General features: G+C 41.6%; 1 protein-coding gene and 1 long non-coding RNA gene across 4 annotated transcripts in view; both read left to right on the top strand.

Annotated features, from left to right (window-relative positions):
• The window catches only part of LOC309700842 (zinc finger protein GLI2-like), a 95,966-nt gene extending 86,649 nt beyond the window's left edge, over positions 1 to 9,317 (top strand). For both annotated transcript variants that reach the window (XM_082524678.1, XM_082524679.1), the window contains exons 10-14: positions 145 to 294; positions 859 to 1,023; positions 1,795 to 2,073; positions 5,230 to 5,581; positions 6,547 to 9,317. In XM_082524678.1, coding sequence (XP_082380804.1) covers positions 145 to 294; positions 859 to 1,023; positions 1,795 to 2,073; positions 5,230 to 5,581; positions 6,547 to 8,573 — 2,973 coding nt within the window. In that variant the 3' untranslated portion in view covers positions 8,574 to 9,317. The remainder of the gene's footprint in view (positions 1 to 144; positions 295 to 858; positions 1,024 to 1,794; positions 2,074 to 5,229; positions 5,582 to 6,546) is intronic.
• The window catches only part of LOC309700900, a 447,937-nt gene that overhangs the window by 272,951 nt on the left and 157,351 nt on the right, over positions 1 to 17,635 (top strand). The window lies entirely within an intron of this gene.

Raw genomic sequence — 17,635 nt, forward strand, 5'->3', positions numbered from 1 at the left:
CATCTGCTGCAGCCTTCCTTTGAGATTTCCGCTGATAAGATGGATTTCCACAGAAACATTAAACCGGGAACAACGTGGGAGCCTCTTAGTGGACAGCTCTCCCCAGAAAACCCTCTCATTTCTCTGTGTGTGTGTGTCCCACAGCACATCAATAACGACCACATCCACGGAGAGAAGAAGGAGTTCGTGTGCCGCTGGGAGGACTGTTCGCGGGAGCAGAAGCCCTTCAAAGCTCAGTACATGCTGGTGGTTCACATGCGCCGACACACGGGGGAGAAACCACACAAGTGCACGGTGGGTAACGGATGGCCTCTGCGCCCTCTTCAGGCTCCCACAGGGCCCCTCATGCTCTCTAAACACCAGCAACTGCACATATGCACACATCTGGAAAACACACAGATTTCTTCAGACTTCCTCTTACTGAAGCATTCATCATTTTACTGTCAGATTAAAAGAATTTATACCCACACAACATCTGTAAACCCCTGGTTTTGACCCAAACCCCAGTTGATGGATTTATAACCTGTAACAGTATATTTAAGTTTTGTTCCAAAAAAATTGCTAAACTGCTGCTTTGCAACCAACTGGTCTCCAACTGGTTTTTCTGCCTGTGTGACTGAAGCTTTAATCATAATTATCAGTCTCACGATATGATTTAAAGTCTTTACTTGTATAAATAGAAGTGAATATCTACTTTTAAAGTACCACACAAATATTAGGATGTCCACTATGAAGGCCTTGTGTTACCCTGTTGGTTATTTAACTGTTTATCCAGACAGTTATCTGTGTTTTGTCTTTATTTTTTTGCTGCCATTTGTTTGTTAGAGTCACTTAATTATTTCCTGTCTTCCTGTGCAGTTTGAGGGATGCTCTAAGGCCTACTCCCGCCTGGAGAATCTAAAAACCCACCTGCGCTCGCACACCGGCGAGAAGCCATACGTCTGCGAGCACGAAGGATGCAACAAAGCCTTTTCAAACGCCTCGGACCGGGCCAAGCACCAGAACCGGACGCACTCGAACGAGGTACAAAAGACTTCTCCGCTCACTGAAACTTCACACAGACTCTCTTATGGAGCTGCATAACAAATTCTCTCAGAGCGCTGCGATTGAAGTGGTGGAGATGTGAGGCTGCAGGTAGTGACAGCAGTTCACCTCCGCCTCAGGTGAGCTGAAGGCTTCATGTTGGGCAGCAGGTTTGTTCCTTTGTGTCTGTACGAAGTGGTGCCGGCACCCTTTGTGTCCCCCTGTGCAAGTCTTGCAGACATTTGTGAGTAAATAATGAGGTGGAGGCATAATGAGCTCCACGGCCCACAATGCATTAGGGCGAATCATGCTTGCCGCCCCTGCAGGAGCCAGACCACCTGCAGGAGCAGAAAATGAATCCTGGCAGTGTTTCAGAGGGCTCAGTGGGACTGCAGAGTGGGAATTCGGCATCGCTGCAACAGCCCACGGTCACACTGAGCTGCTCACATGCAGCTCAGATACAACTCAATAAAAAAAGGTCCGCAGCATTAGAGAGGGAGTTAAAACCTGCAGGTTGCCTCTGACTGCTGAGAAATCCCAAAGTCACTGATTGTTTCTGCTGATTTCCTCATTAAACGTTCAGTGCTAACAGCTGTTGACAGCAGATCTGCACAGCCTGCTGGAGTCACAGTTCACTATGTACCCTCACAGTGAATATGCAGGCTCTAATGACCGTATATATAAAGATGGATGTGGCCACCATAACATTTGGGAACTGCAGTTTTCAGTCTTTTATTTCAGCATTGAATAATTTTTTCTCTGCACCTACAGAAACCTTACGTATGTAAGATCCCCGGGTGCACCAAGCGCTACACCGATCCCAGCTCTCTCAGGAAGCACGTGAAGACAGTGCACGGCCCTGAGGCCCACGTCACCAAGAAGCAGCGCAGCGACCTGCCACCCAGACCACTGCCACCCCGGGAGAACAGCGAGAATGAGACGGGTCCAAGAGAGCGAACCCACAGGGAAGACAAAATATTGGATAACAGCTCCCCCAGAGGTGTGGAGGACTACCTGCAGGTCAAATCCATCAAGACAGAAAACTCTATGGTAAGACCGCTCAAATCTGCACACACACACACAGGGGCACAAAGTTAGACGAGTTATGTACTGCATGCTGACTTTACTACACAGCTTTTGATTCTAACAACTCTAGTATAAACCTCTTTTGTTTAATGAAGTATTTCTCTTATTTCTCTTCTTTTAGTCCAGCATGCCTTTTTGTTCTAACCTTTCTTCAGCTTCCTGCCTCATTGTTTTCATTTCTCTCTCCTTTCTGACTTTCCTTATGGACAGACCTTACTGAGGTGAGCTCATCTGTGGCTTATAACTATTGTACATTATTTAAAGTCCTTTTTATTTACCATCTTTCAACGTCCTTCCTTTCCATTGCACTGATTCACTTCCAAAATTACATTATGACCAAAGAACAGCAGCTTCAAAGTCCCAAACACCTCCAGATTTATTCTCCCCACTCTTGTTGTAAAGCCATCTTGAGTTATGCCTCATTACCCTCTCCCATTCCTTTCCTCATTTTCATTCCAAGGTGCCAGATTTTCTTGTAATGTTTTAAAGTGGCCGTGAGCAATATTAGTTCAGGCTCTTTGAAGGTCTTTCAATTTTTTTTTAAACACTGGCTACTTTTTCATTAATTTTAATTCCATTCCTTGTACCTGTCCATTTCCAGAGGATTGTTAACTCTCAACAGAAGAAACAGTGTTGTGTCTACACCAGGGTTGTCCTTGATCCAACACAGCTGATTTAAATGTCTTGAAGTTCTCCAGAGGGCTGGTAATGAACTAATTATTTGATTCAGGTGTGCTGACACAGGGTGTCAGCACACCTGAATCAAACAAGTTAACAAAGAACACATTTTGAATTGCATCTTTGGCCACTTTATTACGAGCTGCCTGTCACATAAACACATAATTTATGTGCCAAAGACAGACCAAAACAAAATAGAATTTTTGCACCAAGGTGATTCCCAAAGAGCTATTAGCTGAAAACTTGTCATAACTCATCATGGTGTGCAGTGTGTCCTTGAAAATATTAAGATGTATGTGGCCCTTCACTGAAGCCTCATCAGAAATGGTCTCAGTGGAAGTTTGGCTGATAAGAAGCCATTTTTAATGAAGGGGACCAAGGAGCAAAGACTGAGGCTGGATTATACAAGATCTGGACTGAAAATCAGCAGCAGCTCTGATAGAGTGATGAATCCAAATAAAAAAATCTGTGGTGAAAATCATTATCAGTATGTACAGATGTGGTCAGGTACAACAGTGAGTGTCTACAGACATCTGTAAAACACGGTGGAGGCTCTGTCATGGTTTTGGGCTGCATATAACTCAGTGGTGTTGGAGATCTTGTCAAAATTGATGAGATATGAACAGAGAAAAGTACCATCAAACTGTGATCCACAATGCAATATTTTTTGAAAAGCATCTGATTGATATAAGCACCTTTTTCAGCATGATGATCCCAAACACACTACCAGTGCAGTAAAAGAAACCCACGGTGCAGCACTATCAGTCATTAATGAAATGACAAGAAACCTTTCCAGCTCATTTGAATTGCCGTATGCTTTATTTCCATTTACGAGTCCAGTTGTTCCCCTTTTCCTAGCTAAGTCTAAAGAAATGATGTGAGGCTCAAGACTTTTGCACAGTACTGTATAATCAAAAAATGGTCACATTTCATAAACCGTTGATTTATGCAAGTGTGTAACAGACTTGTGTGTAATCACGTTGAGTCAGGTTCAGAAGTTTTGTTTTTAGCAACTGCAGTATAATCTAAACAACTTGAAATACTGCTAGAAATACTTTAAGTCTCATGCTTTTCTTTTTAATGCTGGTATTCCAGCAAGACAAACAGAGCATTTTATTGATAAAACTGCAGTTTTTTTCACTGTAATTTTCTTGATGAGACTATAACTTGCCATATATTTGCCACCATTTCCATAGGCTTTAAATATAAAATGGATGAAGCCACTACCCAAAAAATAAACTCTGTAATTTCACTCATCAAAACAGCCAAATGTGTCAGATAATGGCAACTAAAACATGCCAAAAGGCACACAAAACACAAACATGGTGGAAAGGTCAATTTCATTGACTCCAAAGCACTGGGCTTAACCTCTGGCATGGGGGCTGGTCCTTGATTAACGTCTGAGAAGCCCTGCCCTATTTCAGTAACAGCTGTTTAAAGTACCAAAAGTCAAGAAGGACTATAATCCTTTTCAGGGTAGAATATTAAAAACAACTCTACATTGCCTAATCTCTTATTGAAGTAGCTTTTCTTGGGGTTTTTTTTGTTTTTTTTAATGGGATTTGTTTAATTTGTATAATTAAATTGGAATTAATTGCATCCAGTTAGTTTCTGAGATTTTAGTCATCTGAAACAAGCAGGGAGTTATTTATGCATGACGTTGTTATCTCGAAATGGTACTACGGTGTACATTTTTCCATTACACAGGATTACATTCACAGCAGAGACCTATCAAACACCCATCACAGACCATGATAAAAGTCACTCCTGGATGAATATTCAAACACTGGGAATTGGTTGTGCAAACTGAGCCAACCAGCAAGCTGTGATCAAGACAGCTTTTTTAGCAGCGAATATATTAGAGACTGCAAGGAAACAGGCCAGGCAGTGGATATACACCGTCTAATCATTGCTGTCCTTAGTCCGACTGGAGAGGTTTGTCATCATGTTAAACCCTCTGTTAACTCGAATTTGATGTAAACAAAACTAACATTGAAAGATATAGTTGTGAAGGTAAGAGAACAACAAGCTTCACCTAAATGCTTGAGCAGCCTCCACCCTGACAGTTGATTTTTTGGAGAGGGAAATGTGATCACATGTTGTGATGATTGGCCCGGCGCTCTGGCTCAGGCTCAAGCAGCCTTTCATCCTGCCCATTTCTAATTCACAGACAGACTAAGACAGTCTGTAATCTGTGGTGCGCCCCCACCTCTTCACCCCCATCCCCAAAAAACACACTCATTATTTACAATTAAGCTGGGGGAGGATAAAAGACTCACTGATTCACTGTTTTTCATGCCATGTTAACCACTGTCCCATTTTTGTTCTACTACAGAAAAGCTGTTTTTAGGACAAACTATTGTGTCTCTTTCTGTTTTGCTCATGTTCTTTTTTTTAAATCTCATTTTCTGCATTCCTTCTCTTTCTCTTCCTTCTTCACAGATGTATCAGTCCAGCCCTGGTGGTCAGTCATCATGTAGCAGCGAACCATCACCACTTGGCAGTGCCACCAACAATGACAGTGGAGTAGAGATGGCGGCGCACAGCGGGGGGAGCCTAGGGGACCTCAGCACCCTGGATGACCTGCCGTTTGTGGAGTCCTTGGGCTTTGAAGATTCCACCAGTGGGGTCGCAGCGGTGGGTCTTCGCTTTAGAAAGCAATTCAGCACCAGCCAGCGCCTGGAGCATCTCAAGAAGGAGAAACTGAAGACAGTGAGGGACTCCTGCCAGTGGACCAACAACCCAACACCACCTGTGGTCCTCGGGACGAAGCTCCCACCCATACTGGCAGGCGGTGAGTTGATAGAAAGTCTAGATTAAAGCTGCTTTGACAGTTATTCACTTCACTTCAACCTTTCACTAAAAATATAGAAACTTTTCCATAGTTAACACTTTTCTTAGGTGATTTGGTTTCCAATCCAAGAACTAATTAGTAAGCAGGTGGACACTTTACTTTAACGTTTCCCACACATGAATAGACTTGGACAGGACTTTACTTGGACAATCCTCCTATAACCGTGCAGAAGAACTGAGTGTGAAGGTTGAAACTGTCAGTTTACTAGATCCATCTTTGTTCCATCCTCATCCATGGCCATAAGCTGTAGGTAGAAACAATAGGATCATGGATACGTGCTGAGCTTCCTTAGCACTTTGTCTGAGACCAGCTTTGGAGGTGATGAGCTCAGTCATTTAGGAGAAGATTAATAAAATGAACATGATTACATGGAGTCCTTCCCTGGTACCCAAAGTATCTGACTGGACACCTGAGAGAGATGTTTCAAGTATGTCCAACCAAGGCAGACCCAGGGATCCTTCACATTATTCAGGTGCTTTTCCAGTTCTGAGTGGTAGTCCTTCTACTCTGGAGGATGGAGGTTTATGCTGCTGTGCTGAACTCACTGAAGCTGCAGAGCACAACAAAGGACTTTCATCAAGACCATGGACTAGAATGAGAAACTGCCCAGTGAGCTATCTGAATATTGATCTGTTTTTTATTGCGGAAAAAGTATATGTGGTATTACTTGTGGCATTAATTGACGTAGAAAGAGCAGGTGCACCTTCTTTCATATGAACACATACACCCACTGCCCCCTCAGATAGAATCTAATTCAATGAAACGCACTACATTTGGTCCACCAGCAAGTTCCTAGTATTTTATGTTTGTTCGATTGAGTTTAAAAATACCTGAAAAAAAGCTCCACAAGCTTGACAAAGTAGCTCTAGATCTAGAGTTTCTCATTCTCGTCTGTTTGTTCACAGGTTCCCTCCTGGAGAGCCAAAATATGGGTGGGGGTCCGGCGTCCTTCCCTGGTTCTAGCTTTGGTGAACTGAGCTCTAGTAAAATGACTGTGCTAGAAAACCTTTCCGAGAGACGTGATAGCACTTCCAGCACCTTGAGCTCAGTCTACACCCTCAGTCGCCGCTCCTCAGGCATCTCCCCTTGTTTCTCCAGTCGGCGCTCCAGCCAGGCCTCACAATTTGGTGCCAACCGCCCCAGCAACATCAGCTCTGCGGACTCCTACGACCCCATCTCTGCCGACATCTCACGGCGTTCAAGTCAGGCTAGTCAGTGTGGTGGGAGTGGCGGAGGAGCAGGAGTGTTTGGAGCAGTGGGTCTTCCCAGCCCTCTGAGCCTGACCCCAGCCCAACACTACCGTCTCAAGGCAAAATATGCAGCTGCCACTGGGGGCGTACCACCTACACCTCTTCCATATATGGACCAAATGTGTCTGCAATCCCATGCAGCCCTGTATGAGGACTCCCAGAAACCCTCCACCAACAAAGGCCTACCTTTCAGACAGTACAGCAGCTATGCCACAAGAAGTTTGATGCCCCACGAAGTCCCATCTAACATCCCCCGTCGAGCCAGTGACCCTGTGAGACAGGTTGCCCCAGAAACTTTAAACCAGTCGCAGTTGCACCGCTACAACAGCATGGGCACGCTGAGTGGAAGGGTGACAATCCAGCCTTGTCCACCTCCTGCAGCAGATCACCGACGTTTATCTCAGCAAGACTGTCATCGATCAGATGGAGGTCTTCACCGTTACCCTTATAGTCTGCGACCACCAAGCATTTCAGAGAATGCTACCATGGAGACAACAAGTCACATCTCTGATAATGGAGACAAGACAAATGAAGATTTCCAAGGAGCCTCGGCTATCCAGCAGCAGCACTTCAGTCAGAGAAGGATGGCTATTGTGAATCTGCTCTCACAGATTTTACCCACTTCGAGGAATAGTCCAGGTCAACAGCAACAGATGTGTCCACCTTCGCCATCCAATGTTCCAGCAAGTTCAGGACTCATGGATGCCTCCCAGGAGTACTCCAGACTACAGGTTCGAGGGAACCTGGCTGTGCTCCAGCAAAACCACAATTTTGGATCTCTTAGCAACCATTTCAGCTCCAACCAGCAGTTGAATCAGAACCTCACAATGCAGCAGAGGTACATTCAGCTGAACTCCGAGCCAGGAGCAAACTGCCTCCAGCAACAAGGATTCCAGCAGCCATCGAATCTCAATGAAGCCCTGTTAATTGAAGGCATCCAGCCCTATGACAGGAATGGTAACACCACCTATAAGCCTTGCATTAACACCATTAGTGGGAGCAACTGCAAACAGGAGTCATGTGACATGGAGACCTTTGACTTGCACTTTGCTGATGCTGGATTTCAGCCTGTGCAGATAAAAATTGAACACACTGACACATCAATATGTAACATGAACTCCCCAAATCCCTCACAAGTTGGAAATCAGAACAATTTTCAGCCAAGGCCACCAACCGAACCGAGATCTCTGAACGAGAACCCGTCAGTTCCAAAAGTTACGCAGCAAATGATGCAAGCTGCTAATGCTAACTCCGAATTATCCACTGCTGGAGTTTTAGGACTTCACCGCAGCAATAATGCTAATGACAATGCCTTGTACTACACAGGGCAGATTCAAGTATATGAGCCTAATGGTAATGTAAACTGTAACAAGGTGGTGCCTCCCACTTCAAGCGCCAATCAGACGGCAAGAACCAGTGACTGTACCACAGCACTGGAGCAGGCCCAAATAGACTTTGATTGCATGCTGGATGATGGGGATCACTCCAGCCTCGTGTCGGGAACGCTAAGTCCAGGTCTGCTCCAGAGTTTGTCCCAGAGCTCCTCTCGCCTCACGACGCCCAGGAACTCGGTCACGTTGCCTTCGGTGCCTGCGGGGACAGGGAACATGGCCATCGGGGACATGAGCTCACTGCTGACTGCTCTAGCAGAGGAGAGCAAGTTCCTCAACTTGATGTCTTAGCCTCAAACTGTGTGCAGACATTTTGAACCCCTGATGCAGAATAACCCTTCAACCCTGCAGTTGGAATTGATGTGATTGTGAGCTGAAAGCTTCTGTAGCCTGCCTGTTGTTTCCTTGTACAGTCTTGTTTATGAATTATTTAAAATGGCAGTTTTTTTAGTCTTTTCAAAAAGCCATATCATTCTTTTTTCTTTTTTTTTTTGCCTTAGGTAGCAAAAATGATGAACAAGGGAGTTTATTCAGTTGTTGTACAGGTCTGCAGTAAGATCAGTTTACTAAGTGCCTGCCTCAGATACAACAAACACATGTTGTGCGTATAGTTATATTCAAAAAACGTGTAAATTCAACCAGGTAATTATCTGTGTACTCAATTAAAACCTTTCACACTGTAAATTACTTGAGTTCAACTTTAATATTTGTCAAGGAGAAAACAGTTCACTATTCTTTTTTTTCCATCTATCATCAAGTTTACAGCCACTTCCCTTGGTGAGCTGTGATTTGATTGCTGCATTGCTGCTGAGATTAACTGTGGCATCTCAGATTTGGGCATCAGAGACTTGATTTGTGACTGGAATTATTGATAACTTGGCCGTGCTCTCACAGAGAGAAGAGGAGAAGACTTCAGAGCAGAGACTCAAGCTTTCTTCTTTTTTACACTGTTGAAAACAGTTTGTTGTGCTCGTTATATGTAAATATCCTTTGTATATTTCTAAGAAATACAGTATTGACTTTGATTTTTTTAAATGCATGTGTTTTGTGTTGTCCTTCCAGCCCAGGTTATCCACAGCAGAATCAGAAATACATTTTTTTTCAGTATCTAAAAAAAACTATTTGGCTGTAGTTTAGGAAACACTATGCAATGCCATGCAAAGAGCAATATTAATGTTTAAAATGCACCTACTAAGCCAATTTCAAGCATTTTTTTTCCTGGGCCCAACAGAAGACTTTGAAAGCAGGCCAATTGAGCTTGTATGTCTATAATTGCCTGGGTTACTGACATCCACTCTCTCTAACATCATAAAGATCTAAGAGTAGAAAAATAATGTATGAAACAGAGCGTTTGGAGCAATCTGAAGCCTCAGCCTTTGGCTGACTGGGATTACTTTAGCCATGATTAACTTAAGCATCCAATATTCCAACAAAATATAAATGATAGTCCTAAAAATGTCGTTTTAATGTGTATTGTAGGGCTTAAGGACCATTTTTGTAACAATTAAAGAAACCAACTGAGCCCAACCAGGTCTTTATGATGTTTGCAGAGCTATACAATGTCAAACTTTTATTCTCATAAATGTGATTGTCACAAGCCATTCCAACAAGATATTTAGTTTATTAGTAAATATATAGATATATAGATATAAATCCAAGATATCTCTAGAAAATACCAAAGGTTTGTATCCAGCTCAGTTTGTATTTAGCTCAAAGTGTGCCTGATTTAAGCTGTTTTCACACATGATGGTGTGGGGAGAAGTTACATGTAGCACAAAATAATCAACTTCCGACCTATTCTCACTGCTGAAAGAACTCTGGTTTGGTCAAGGTAGCGATCATGACAGCATGCAAGGTGCAGCACACATTATCAGTACCACTGAGCGAACTGGCTTCTTACCTACGCATTGATCACATTCTCAAACAAGACTGGCTGATGTAAACTGTGACTCCTTTCGACATTTGCATTTTCACAATCTCTAATCCCTAGAGATGTTCAGGGCTGGAGTGTTTAAGATGTTTTAAAATGGTTCTGCTTTAATGTAAGCGTTTGCTTTTGTTTTTTGCAGGATGGTCTCTAAAGTTGGTTTGTACCACAGTCCTGAACTTTGCAAGGCATTACAATTATTTGGCAGGGGTGGGCAACTCATTTCTTCAAGGGGTCACATGAGAAACTGGGGTTGTTGTGAAGGGGCTCTACTGGTGGACCTATTAGTCCTCCTAAACAGTCCCAGTTTTTCATGTGGCTCCTTGGGAAAATGAATTGCCCACCCCTGAAGTCCAACAAAATAGGACTAGACAGTCTTTAACCTTTTCACGTTCACATAATTAAGACCATATAATGTCCCACACACCCACGTGAGATAATCCAATCCAATCCAATCCAACTTTATTTATATAGCACTTTTAAAAACAACAAAGTTGACCAAAGTGCTTTCCAATAATAAAACAGAGATAAAGCAAGTCTAGAGCATTAGCACCAAGCAAGTGGCCATCATAAGTTATTTTTTACAACTCACTTGTTTAAATGTTATTAAGGCTTAAAAGTATTATTTACTCACAAATGGTTGGTGACACAGGTGGCCAGGCTTCACCTTAACTAATTGGAGTCCCTGAACTGGACTTCTGGACCTTGTTTGTGCTGTTGGAACATTTCAATAGAATTATTTGACCAATAATATACCTCCTGTGCAGTTAACTGTACTTACAGACCATCTAAGAAGTCTGTGCTCTACTTTTTGTAAATAAATTTCTAGGATTTTATTTGAATATTACTTAATTACCAGTTATCTGTGTCTATGTGATGCATATATACAGTTTGTCAATACATCCTGCTAACCAAGCCAGCTAATAATTTAACAGCCACTCATCCATATACAGTCACTTCTAGGACCCTCAAACCAACATGACTCTAGCCTAAAACCAACATAGTGATGTCCACAGTGACTTTTATGCACAGATTATGATCTGGACCTGATTCTCTCAAAATCTTATGTAGTTTGTAATTTATGAACATGGTTAAAGTATGTTAGGAAGATTCTTTGTAGTCAGGTGTTTTGGTATTCCTTCGCACTAATTCTAAAGTGTTGAGATCTACTAGAGGGATGATCCCTGTTCCTCCAACCCTTATACTATACCCTCCTTTAGTGCTTTAACAATAATGCTGGAAGGTCCAGCATCTACCATGTGGGGTGGGGCTCGGGAGGTAGAGCAGGTCATCTACTAATCAGAAGATTGGTAGTCGTTCTTTGGGTGCTCCAGTCTTCAGTTTTAAGTATCTAAGGGCAACATACTGAATCCAAAATTGCTTTTCAATGAGTTCATTGGAGTGTTAAATGTTGGATAGAAAACACTTAGGAGGAGAAAAAAGTGTTTGTACGATGAAGTGTGAATGGGTGAATAAGGCATGTTGTATGAACAAGTGCGTGCTCAAGTAGATTTGAAAAGTGCTATAAAAGAAACAGTCCATTTACTTTTCACCATAGCTGTTCAGTCAAGTTGAGATCTGGTAAGCATGAAGGCCACAGTTCTGTAGTCCCATAGATGGATGGTACTGTCATTCCAAATCCCAAAATATGGCAGACAAATGTAGGGTCAAAGGTTCAGGTTCAGGGTTTTACTTGAATCGATCACCTGTCAAGCTGAAGCAGCAAGAGGACGGCTATCAATTTCATTCCACCTTTTTGCTAACAACTGCTCTGGTAATGAGCCCAGTCCAAAAACATAAAGCCTACTCTCATGTAAATCAAATAAAGCGTCAACTCAGTCTGTTTTCCAGCAGGTTCTGTCGTCTCCTGGTTCTCGCTGTGGCTGAGTAAATATTATTATTCATCAGTCCGCCCCTTGATCATTTCCTGCAGGAGGAGGAGGAGGAGTGTTGATCGCTTCAATAATTCAACAACAAAACTTTCGTCTTTGAAGCCATGTTCCCACACCCCGTGCCGACAACGCACTTTCTTCACTCCTTCCTTGTTGAATGTCAGGCTGAGGCGCCAACACATTCTTAAGACGACCTCTTTCAGGGCGGCTTTGAAATAACTTCCCCTGACCTCGTCTTGCCTTGCCGGCGAGAACAGGCTTGACATAATGTAAATCCTCACTGGTAAGCTGATGAAAAAGGACGCTAACAGGAGGCGAAAGGGCTCGATGAGTGCAGAGCGGCGGCTGCTGCTGCAGTTAGCCTGTGTGTATTCCAATATTGGCTCTGACAGAGCGGCCCAGAGGACTCGGCTGCTGAAACCACATAAAACAAACCAGCTGAGAGGAGCGAGCGATGCCGGGGACGCAGCGCTGAGCTGAGAGGAACAAATGATTTTAGTCTGTCAAGGAATTCAGCCGAGGATACGTTTGATCTGGAGCTTGTGATTGCTTCTGCCACTGGAATTCCTTCTCCTCTCAGAGATGTGAAGTGAGAAAGAAAATAGCCCCGGGCTGTGAAATACAACCAGGGCCCGAACAAGAGGTGGAGATAAGACTCGCAAAGATGGTGCATTAACAGCACCTTCATTTATTGATGGCGATAACTGAGTGAGGAAGATGAAAGACGGGTTTCAGCACTCATGAAGTATGACTGTACTGTAACTTTGTTAGGGAAAAAACAATGACTGGGGATGTTTTGCAGCAGAGAACCTGCCCTAACCTGGCGTTAAATTCTTATTTGGTTTTTAATTTAAGCCTTAATGAGTTATTTAAGATTTGCATACAACTCGTTCTAATTAATCTAATGTTTCCAAGTTCTTTGTTTTCTAAGCTGCATAATCTGATCACTTTTGCAAGGTGACAGCCACATTTTAACTTTGTTAAAGTCGTTATCTTTGCAATCTAATACATACAGCTGTAGTCAGAGGTTTACATCCATTTATCATGGGCATAAGGGTCACAGCAATTTTTGGCTTTTAATGCTTTTTTTGAATTCTTTTACAGGAGTGTAATGATCGTACAGCAAACATCTTTAATGTCTTTAATAAACAGTACCTGGGTTTGAATTTATTTTGAATTTTCTCTGATCTTTTTGGGTCAAAAGGCTCTACAATATATTTTAACCTGACAATGCTAAAGCCTATTAACTTCTCATTAGTCATTATGATTGACCACACTTGCTAGTTTCTCTTGCAGCATAAGAAGGATTTGTTTGACGGCACTCACTGGACTGATCAATACTTAGAACAATGAGAGAGTCCAAGAAAGTCAATGAAGATCTAATGTAGATCCAGTGTAGATTTACACAAGCTGGGAAGATTGGGAAGCCGTTTCTAAACAACTGCAGATTCCAAGATCATGAGTTCAAAACAACTGTACTTAAATACAAGTTATTGTGATGCGTCATCGCTTTGCCAAGCTCTGCAAGAAGACCCAAACAGACACCCTGAGATGAGAGGAAATTGGTTAATATGTTCAGGAACAACCCAGGAAACACCAAGACTCAAGGCTGCCATTAACTGGAAAGTGCTGGAACACCAGCATCACTGGGCTGTACAATCATCCCAGTCTGGAAAAAGAACAGTTTGAAGAAATCATTAAAAGCCCCAAATTACCATGACAATCATATTTCTAAACTTCTGTTCACAACCGTTGGTGTCTTGGACATAAAGTTATGATTTCATTGACTTGTCACATTCTGTTGGTAAAGTTTAGTCAGCTGTTGGAAGGTTTTAAGCTCTTTCTGAATAAAAGGAGAAAAGTACATCAAAAGCTTAAAATTAAAGACAATTTAACTAACTGAAAGCCACATTATTTATGAAATAATTGTATTAGAAATGTTCCAAAAGGCTCCATCAGCACAAACACATTCCAGAGGCCCAGTTCAAGGACTCCAATTAGCTGCTACCTGTCAGTGAGAGAGGCCACATCCCCAATGTGCCTTGCAAAATCCAGATGGGTTAGTTTGTTTCCTTTTACAGTTGTTATGAAGGGTACTATCTATAGAGGCTAAAACTGTTTTTATATCAGGCTATAAATATGTTTATTTCTGTAAAGTTGGACATTTTAATATGGAAGTCAATAGGGACTGACTCGCTTTTGGAGCTACCACTGCATCTCTAACAAAGTCATGCAACAACAGAAGTCTATAATTGGTTAATCTGACACACACTAGATATCCTATAGATACAGTTACTACAAAATTGTTAAAGATCAGAGAAATTCTAGATAATTCTCCACAAATTCCTCCAGTATTTCGCTGCTTTGCTACATTCATTACAGTCTTTGAGTCTTCATTTTAAAGACTTGATCAGGTGTATCTGCAGTTTTCCCAGGATGAGGTCAATCACAGACTTATTTCCCTTCATGTGTCTGTTTTTTTAATCCATCTATCTAAAATATTATGCTGCAGAAACACAAAGCTCGGACAAACAAAGTTTGAGATTGGACAGAATGAAGATGATTACATGAGTCTGGCAGCTTCACTTAAATCTGCCATTCAGAAGTTCAGCAAAACTGTTGGAAATTCTTGAAGTGACATCTGCTCCTCCTCCCTCATAAAGAAACCCAGAATCTATGTATATGGGAGCATTTTTCATTTTTAAACTTTAGCTGCTGCATACCAGATGTCTCCTACATCACTGGACGTCCAGGCTCATGTTTCCACTTCACTTCACTGTGTGTGTTTGTGTTGGCTGTTGGAGCAGGATGGACTTCAAACTACAGCTGTGAGGTCACAAATTCTGCTTCGGGTTCGTGCCTCAAACTCATATTTTAGGTGTTAGCAGAAACATGAACTTGCATCATTCTCCAGAGTGGCATTAACACTTCCATCCAGTAACAACCAAAGTACATTGTTGTGCTTGAAGGTGTGTTAAAAAAAAGCCAGAATAACTTCAAATGTATCTTTCAGAGATTGTACGTAGAGCAAAAGCTGGAAAGAGATTTTGTCCAAACTACAGCGAGCCCCAAAAGTGCCCAAGTGTCACCTTCAATCAGCACCATCAGCGGGTGGACATTTTACAGCCTGAGCTCATGGTGGGGCGACAAACAGGCCTGTCTGTAGAGAGTTTAAAGACCTTCGGAGGAATGTTTTTTACAGTGAATGCTACATTCTCAGGCGTCTCTCAGGGCTCCAAGTTTGACAGGCTCTTTATGACCGACAAGCTTTTGCAAACACTCAAACCTTAGCAAAGCTGCCTGCAGCTGAAGACGGAGATGGCATCAGTAATTCCCAACTACGGGTACAAAACTCCCACGTGGTACTAACCAGTTGATAATATGGAGAGAGTATGTCAAGTAACCTGAAAAAAACAGCTAAACAGCTAAAATCAATGCTGTATGGTGCATTTCACAGCAGAGTACAGCTCATTTTGAAATCTTACACAGGGCCTCCATTCATGCACTGACTGAAAAAAGTCATTTTCAGTCCATATATTTTAAATAAATATTTAGATATGGTATAGTTTGAGTATTTTATTAAAAATTGCAGGTTATTCTAAGGTTTGGAAACTGAGTTTTATTTTATTTTATTTTTTTAAAACCCTATATGCTGTATGTCATTGGTCTGTTGGTTAGTTAATTTCCTGATTTCTAGTTATTAATTTACGTTTGCTTTACTGTTGCTTAGTTTGTTAGTTTGTTTTCAGTCTATTTGTTAATTTGTTGGTTTTTTATTGGTTGTTTTTGTTTTTTTTCTGTAGGTTTTCTGGTTGGTTATTTTTTAATTTAATTTGTTGCTTTATGTGATTGTTGGTAAGTTTGCTTGTTGTTTTGATGGTTGGTTTTGTTAGTTTGTTTTTTGGCCTTTTTGTTTTTACTTGTTTTGTTATTGCTGCTTGTGTTGCTCTGTCGTATGAGTTAATGTTAAGTTTATTCATTTAGTAAAGTTGTTTCATAGTTTGTAGGTTGTTTTGTATGTCGGTTAGTTTATTTGTTGGTTCTGGTTGTTTTGTTTGTAGATTCAATAGTAGGTTTATTTGTTATTTTGTTGGTCGGATGGTGGGTTGGTAATGTTGGGTAATTCGGTTGGTTTGCTGGCTCTTTTATTATTATTTTTTGGCAAGTTTGTTTGTTTCATGTGATAGCTAGTTTACTGGTTTGTTGGTTGATTAACAGTTTAGTTTGTAGGTTAGTTTGTTGGTTGATTTGTTGGCGATTCTATTGTTAAGTAGGTTGGCTTGTCTGTAAATTGGTTATGCTTTGGTTTATAGATAGTTTTTTTGGGTAGTCCTTGGTTAGTTTGGTTGTTGGCACATTGATTTGTTGTTTAGTTGGTTGCTGGGTTTGTCGGCATGATTTGTTGATGGTTTATTGGTTTGTAAGTAAAACAAAACTTTATTTATATAGCACCTTTCAAGATAAAAAAATCACAAAGTGCTTCACAGAAGCTAAAACCTAAAAATCAAAATCAACCAAAAGCAAGTTTAAAAAGATGAGTTTTTAGCTGCTTTTTAAAAGCGACCACTGAGTCCACAGATCTCAGGCTCAAAGGGAGAGAGTTCCACAATCTGGGGGCCACAGTTCCAAAAGCTTTGTTGCCTTTTGTTTTCAGCCTCGTGTGTTGGACAGCAAGCAAGCCCTGGTCACATGACCTCAGGGACCTGCTGGGAATGTATGGATGTAAACGTTCACTTATATATGTTGGTGCTTGTCCATGCAGAGCCCTGAAAGTCAAGGTCAAAACCTTAAACTGGATTCTGAATTTAACGGGGAGCCAGTGCAGCTGAATCAGCAGGGGTGTGACATGGGAAAACTTGGAGGACGTGGTCAGAAGCTTTGCAGCAGCGTTCGGAACAACTTGCAGATGCTCCAAAGAGGCTTTACATAAACAAGTAAACAAAGAATTACAATAGTCCAGACGAGATGAAACAAATGCATGAATGACAATTTCTAATTCGGAGCGCGATACAATGGGACTCAGCTTAGCAATGTTTCTCAAGTGATAAAAACAGGAGCGAACCAAAGATTTTACATGGGCATCCGAAGTCAGAGCTGAATCAATACTAACACCAAGGCTCCTGATAGACGGTTTTGCAAATGTAGCAAGTGGACCCAAGTTTTCCATAACACTAGGTACAAAATTTTTAGGAGCACAAACAAGAACTTCAGTCTTCATTTAGTTGAAGAAAGTTTCCAACCATCCAACATCTAATGGAGTCTATGCACTTATGCAAAATCTGTAGCTTGGAAAAATCATGGGGCTTAAAGGAGATACAGGGAGTGCAGAATTATTAGGCAAGTTGTATTTTTGAGGAATAATTTTATTATTGAACAACAACCATGTTCTCAATGAACCCAAAAAACTCATTAATATCAAAGCTGAATGTTTTTGGAAGTAGTTTTTAGTTTGTTTTTAGTTTTAGCTATTTTAGGGGGATATCTGTGTGTGCAGGTGACTATTACTGTGCATAATTATTAGGCAACTTAACAAA

This window comes from Aulonocara stuartgranti (assembly GCF_965226115.1).
Source record: "Aulonocara stuartgranti genome assembly, chromosome: 23".
Classification (NCBI taxonomy): Eukaryota; Metazoa; Chordata; class Actinopteri; order Cichliformes; family Cichlidae; genus Aulonocara; species Aulonocara stuartgranti.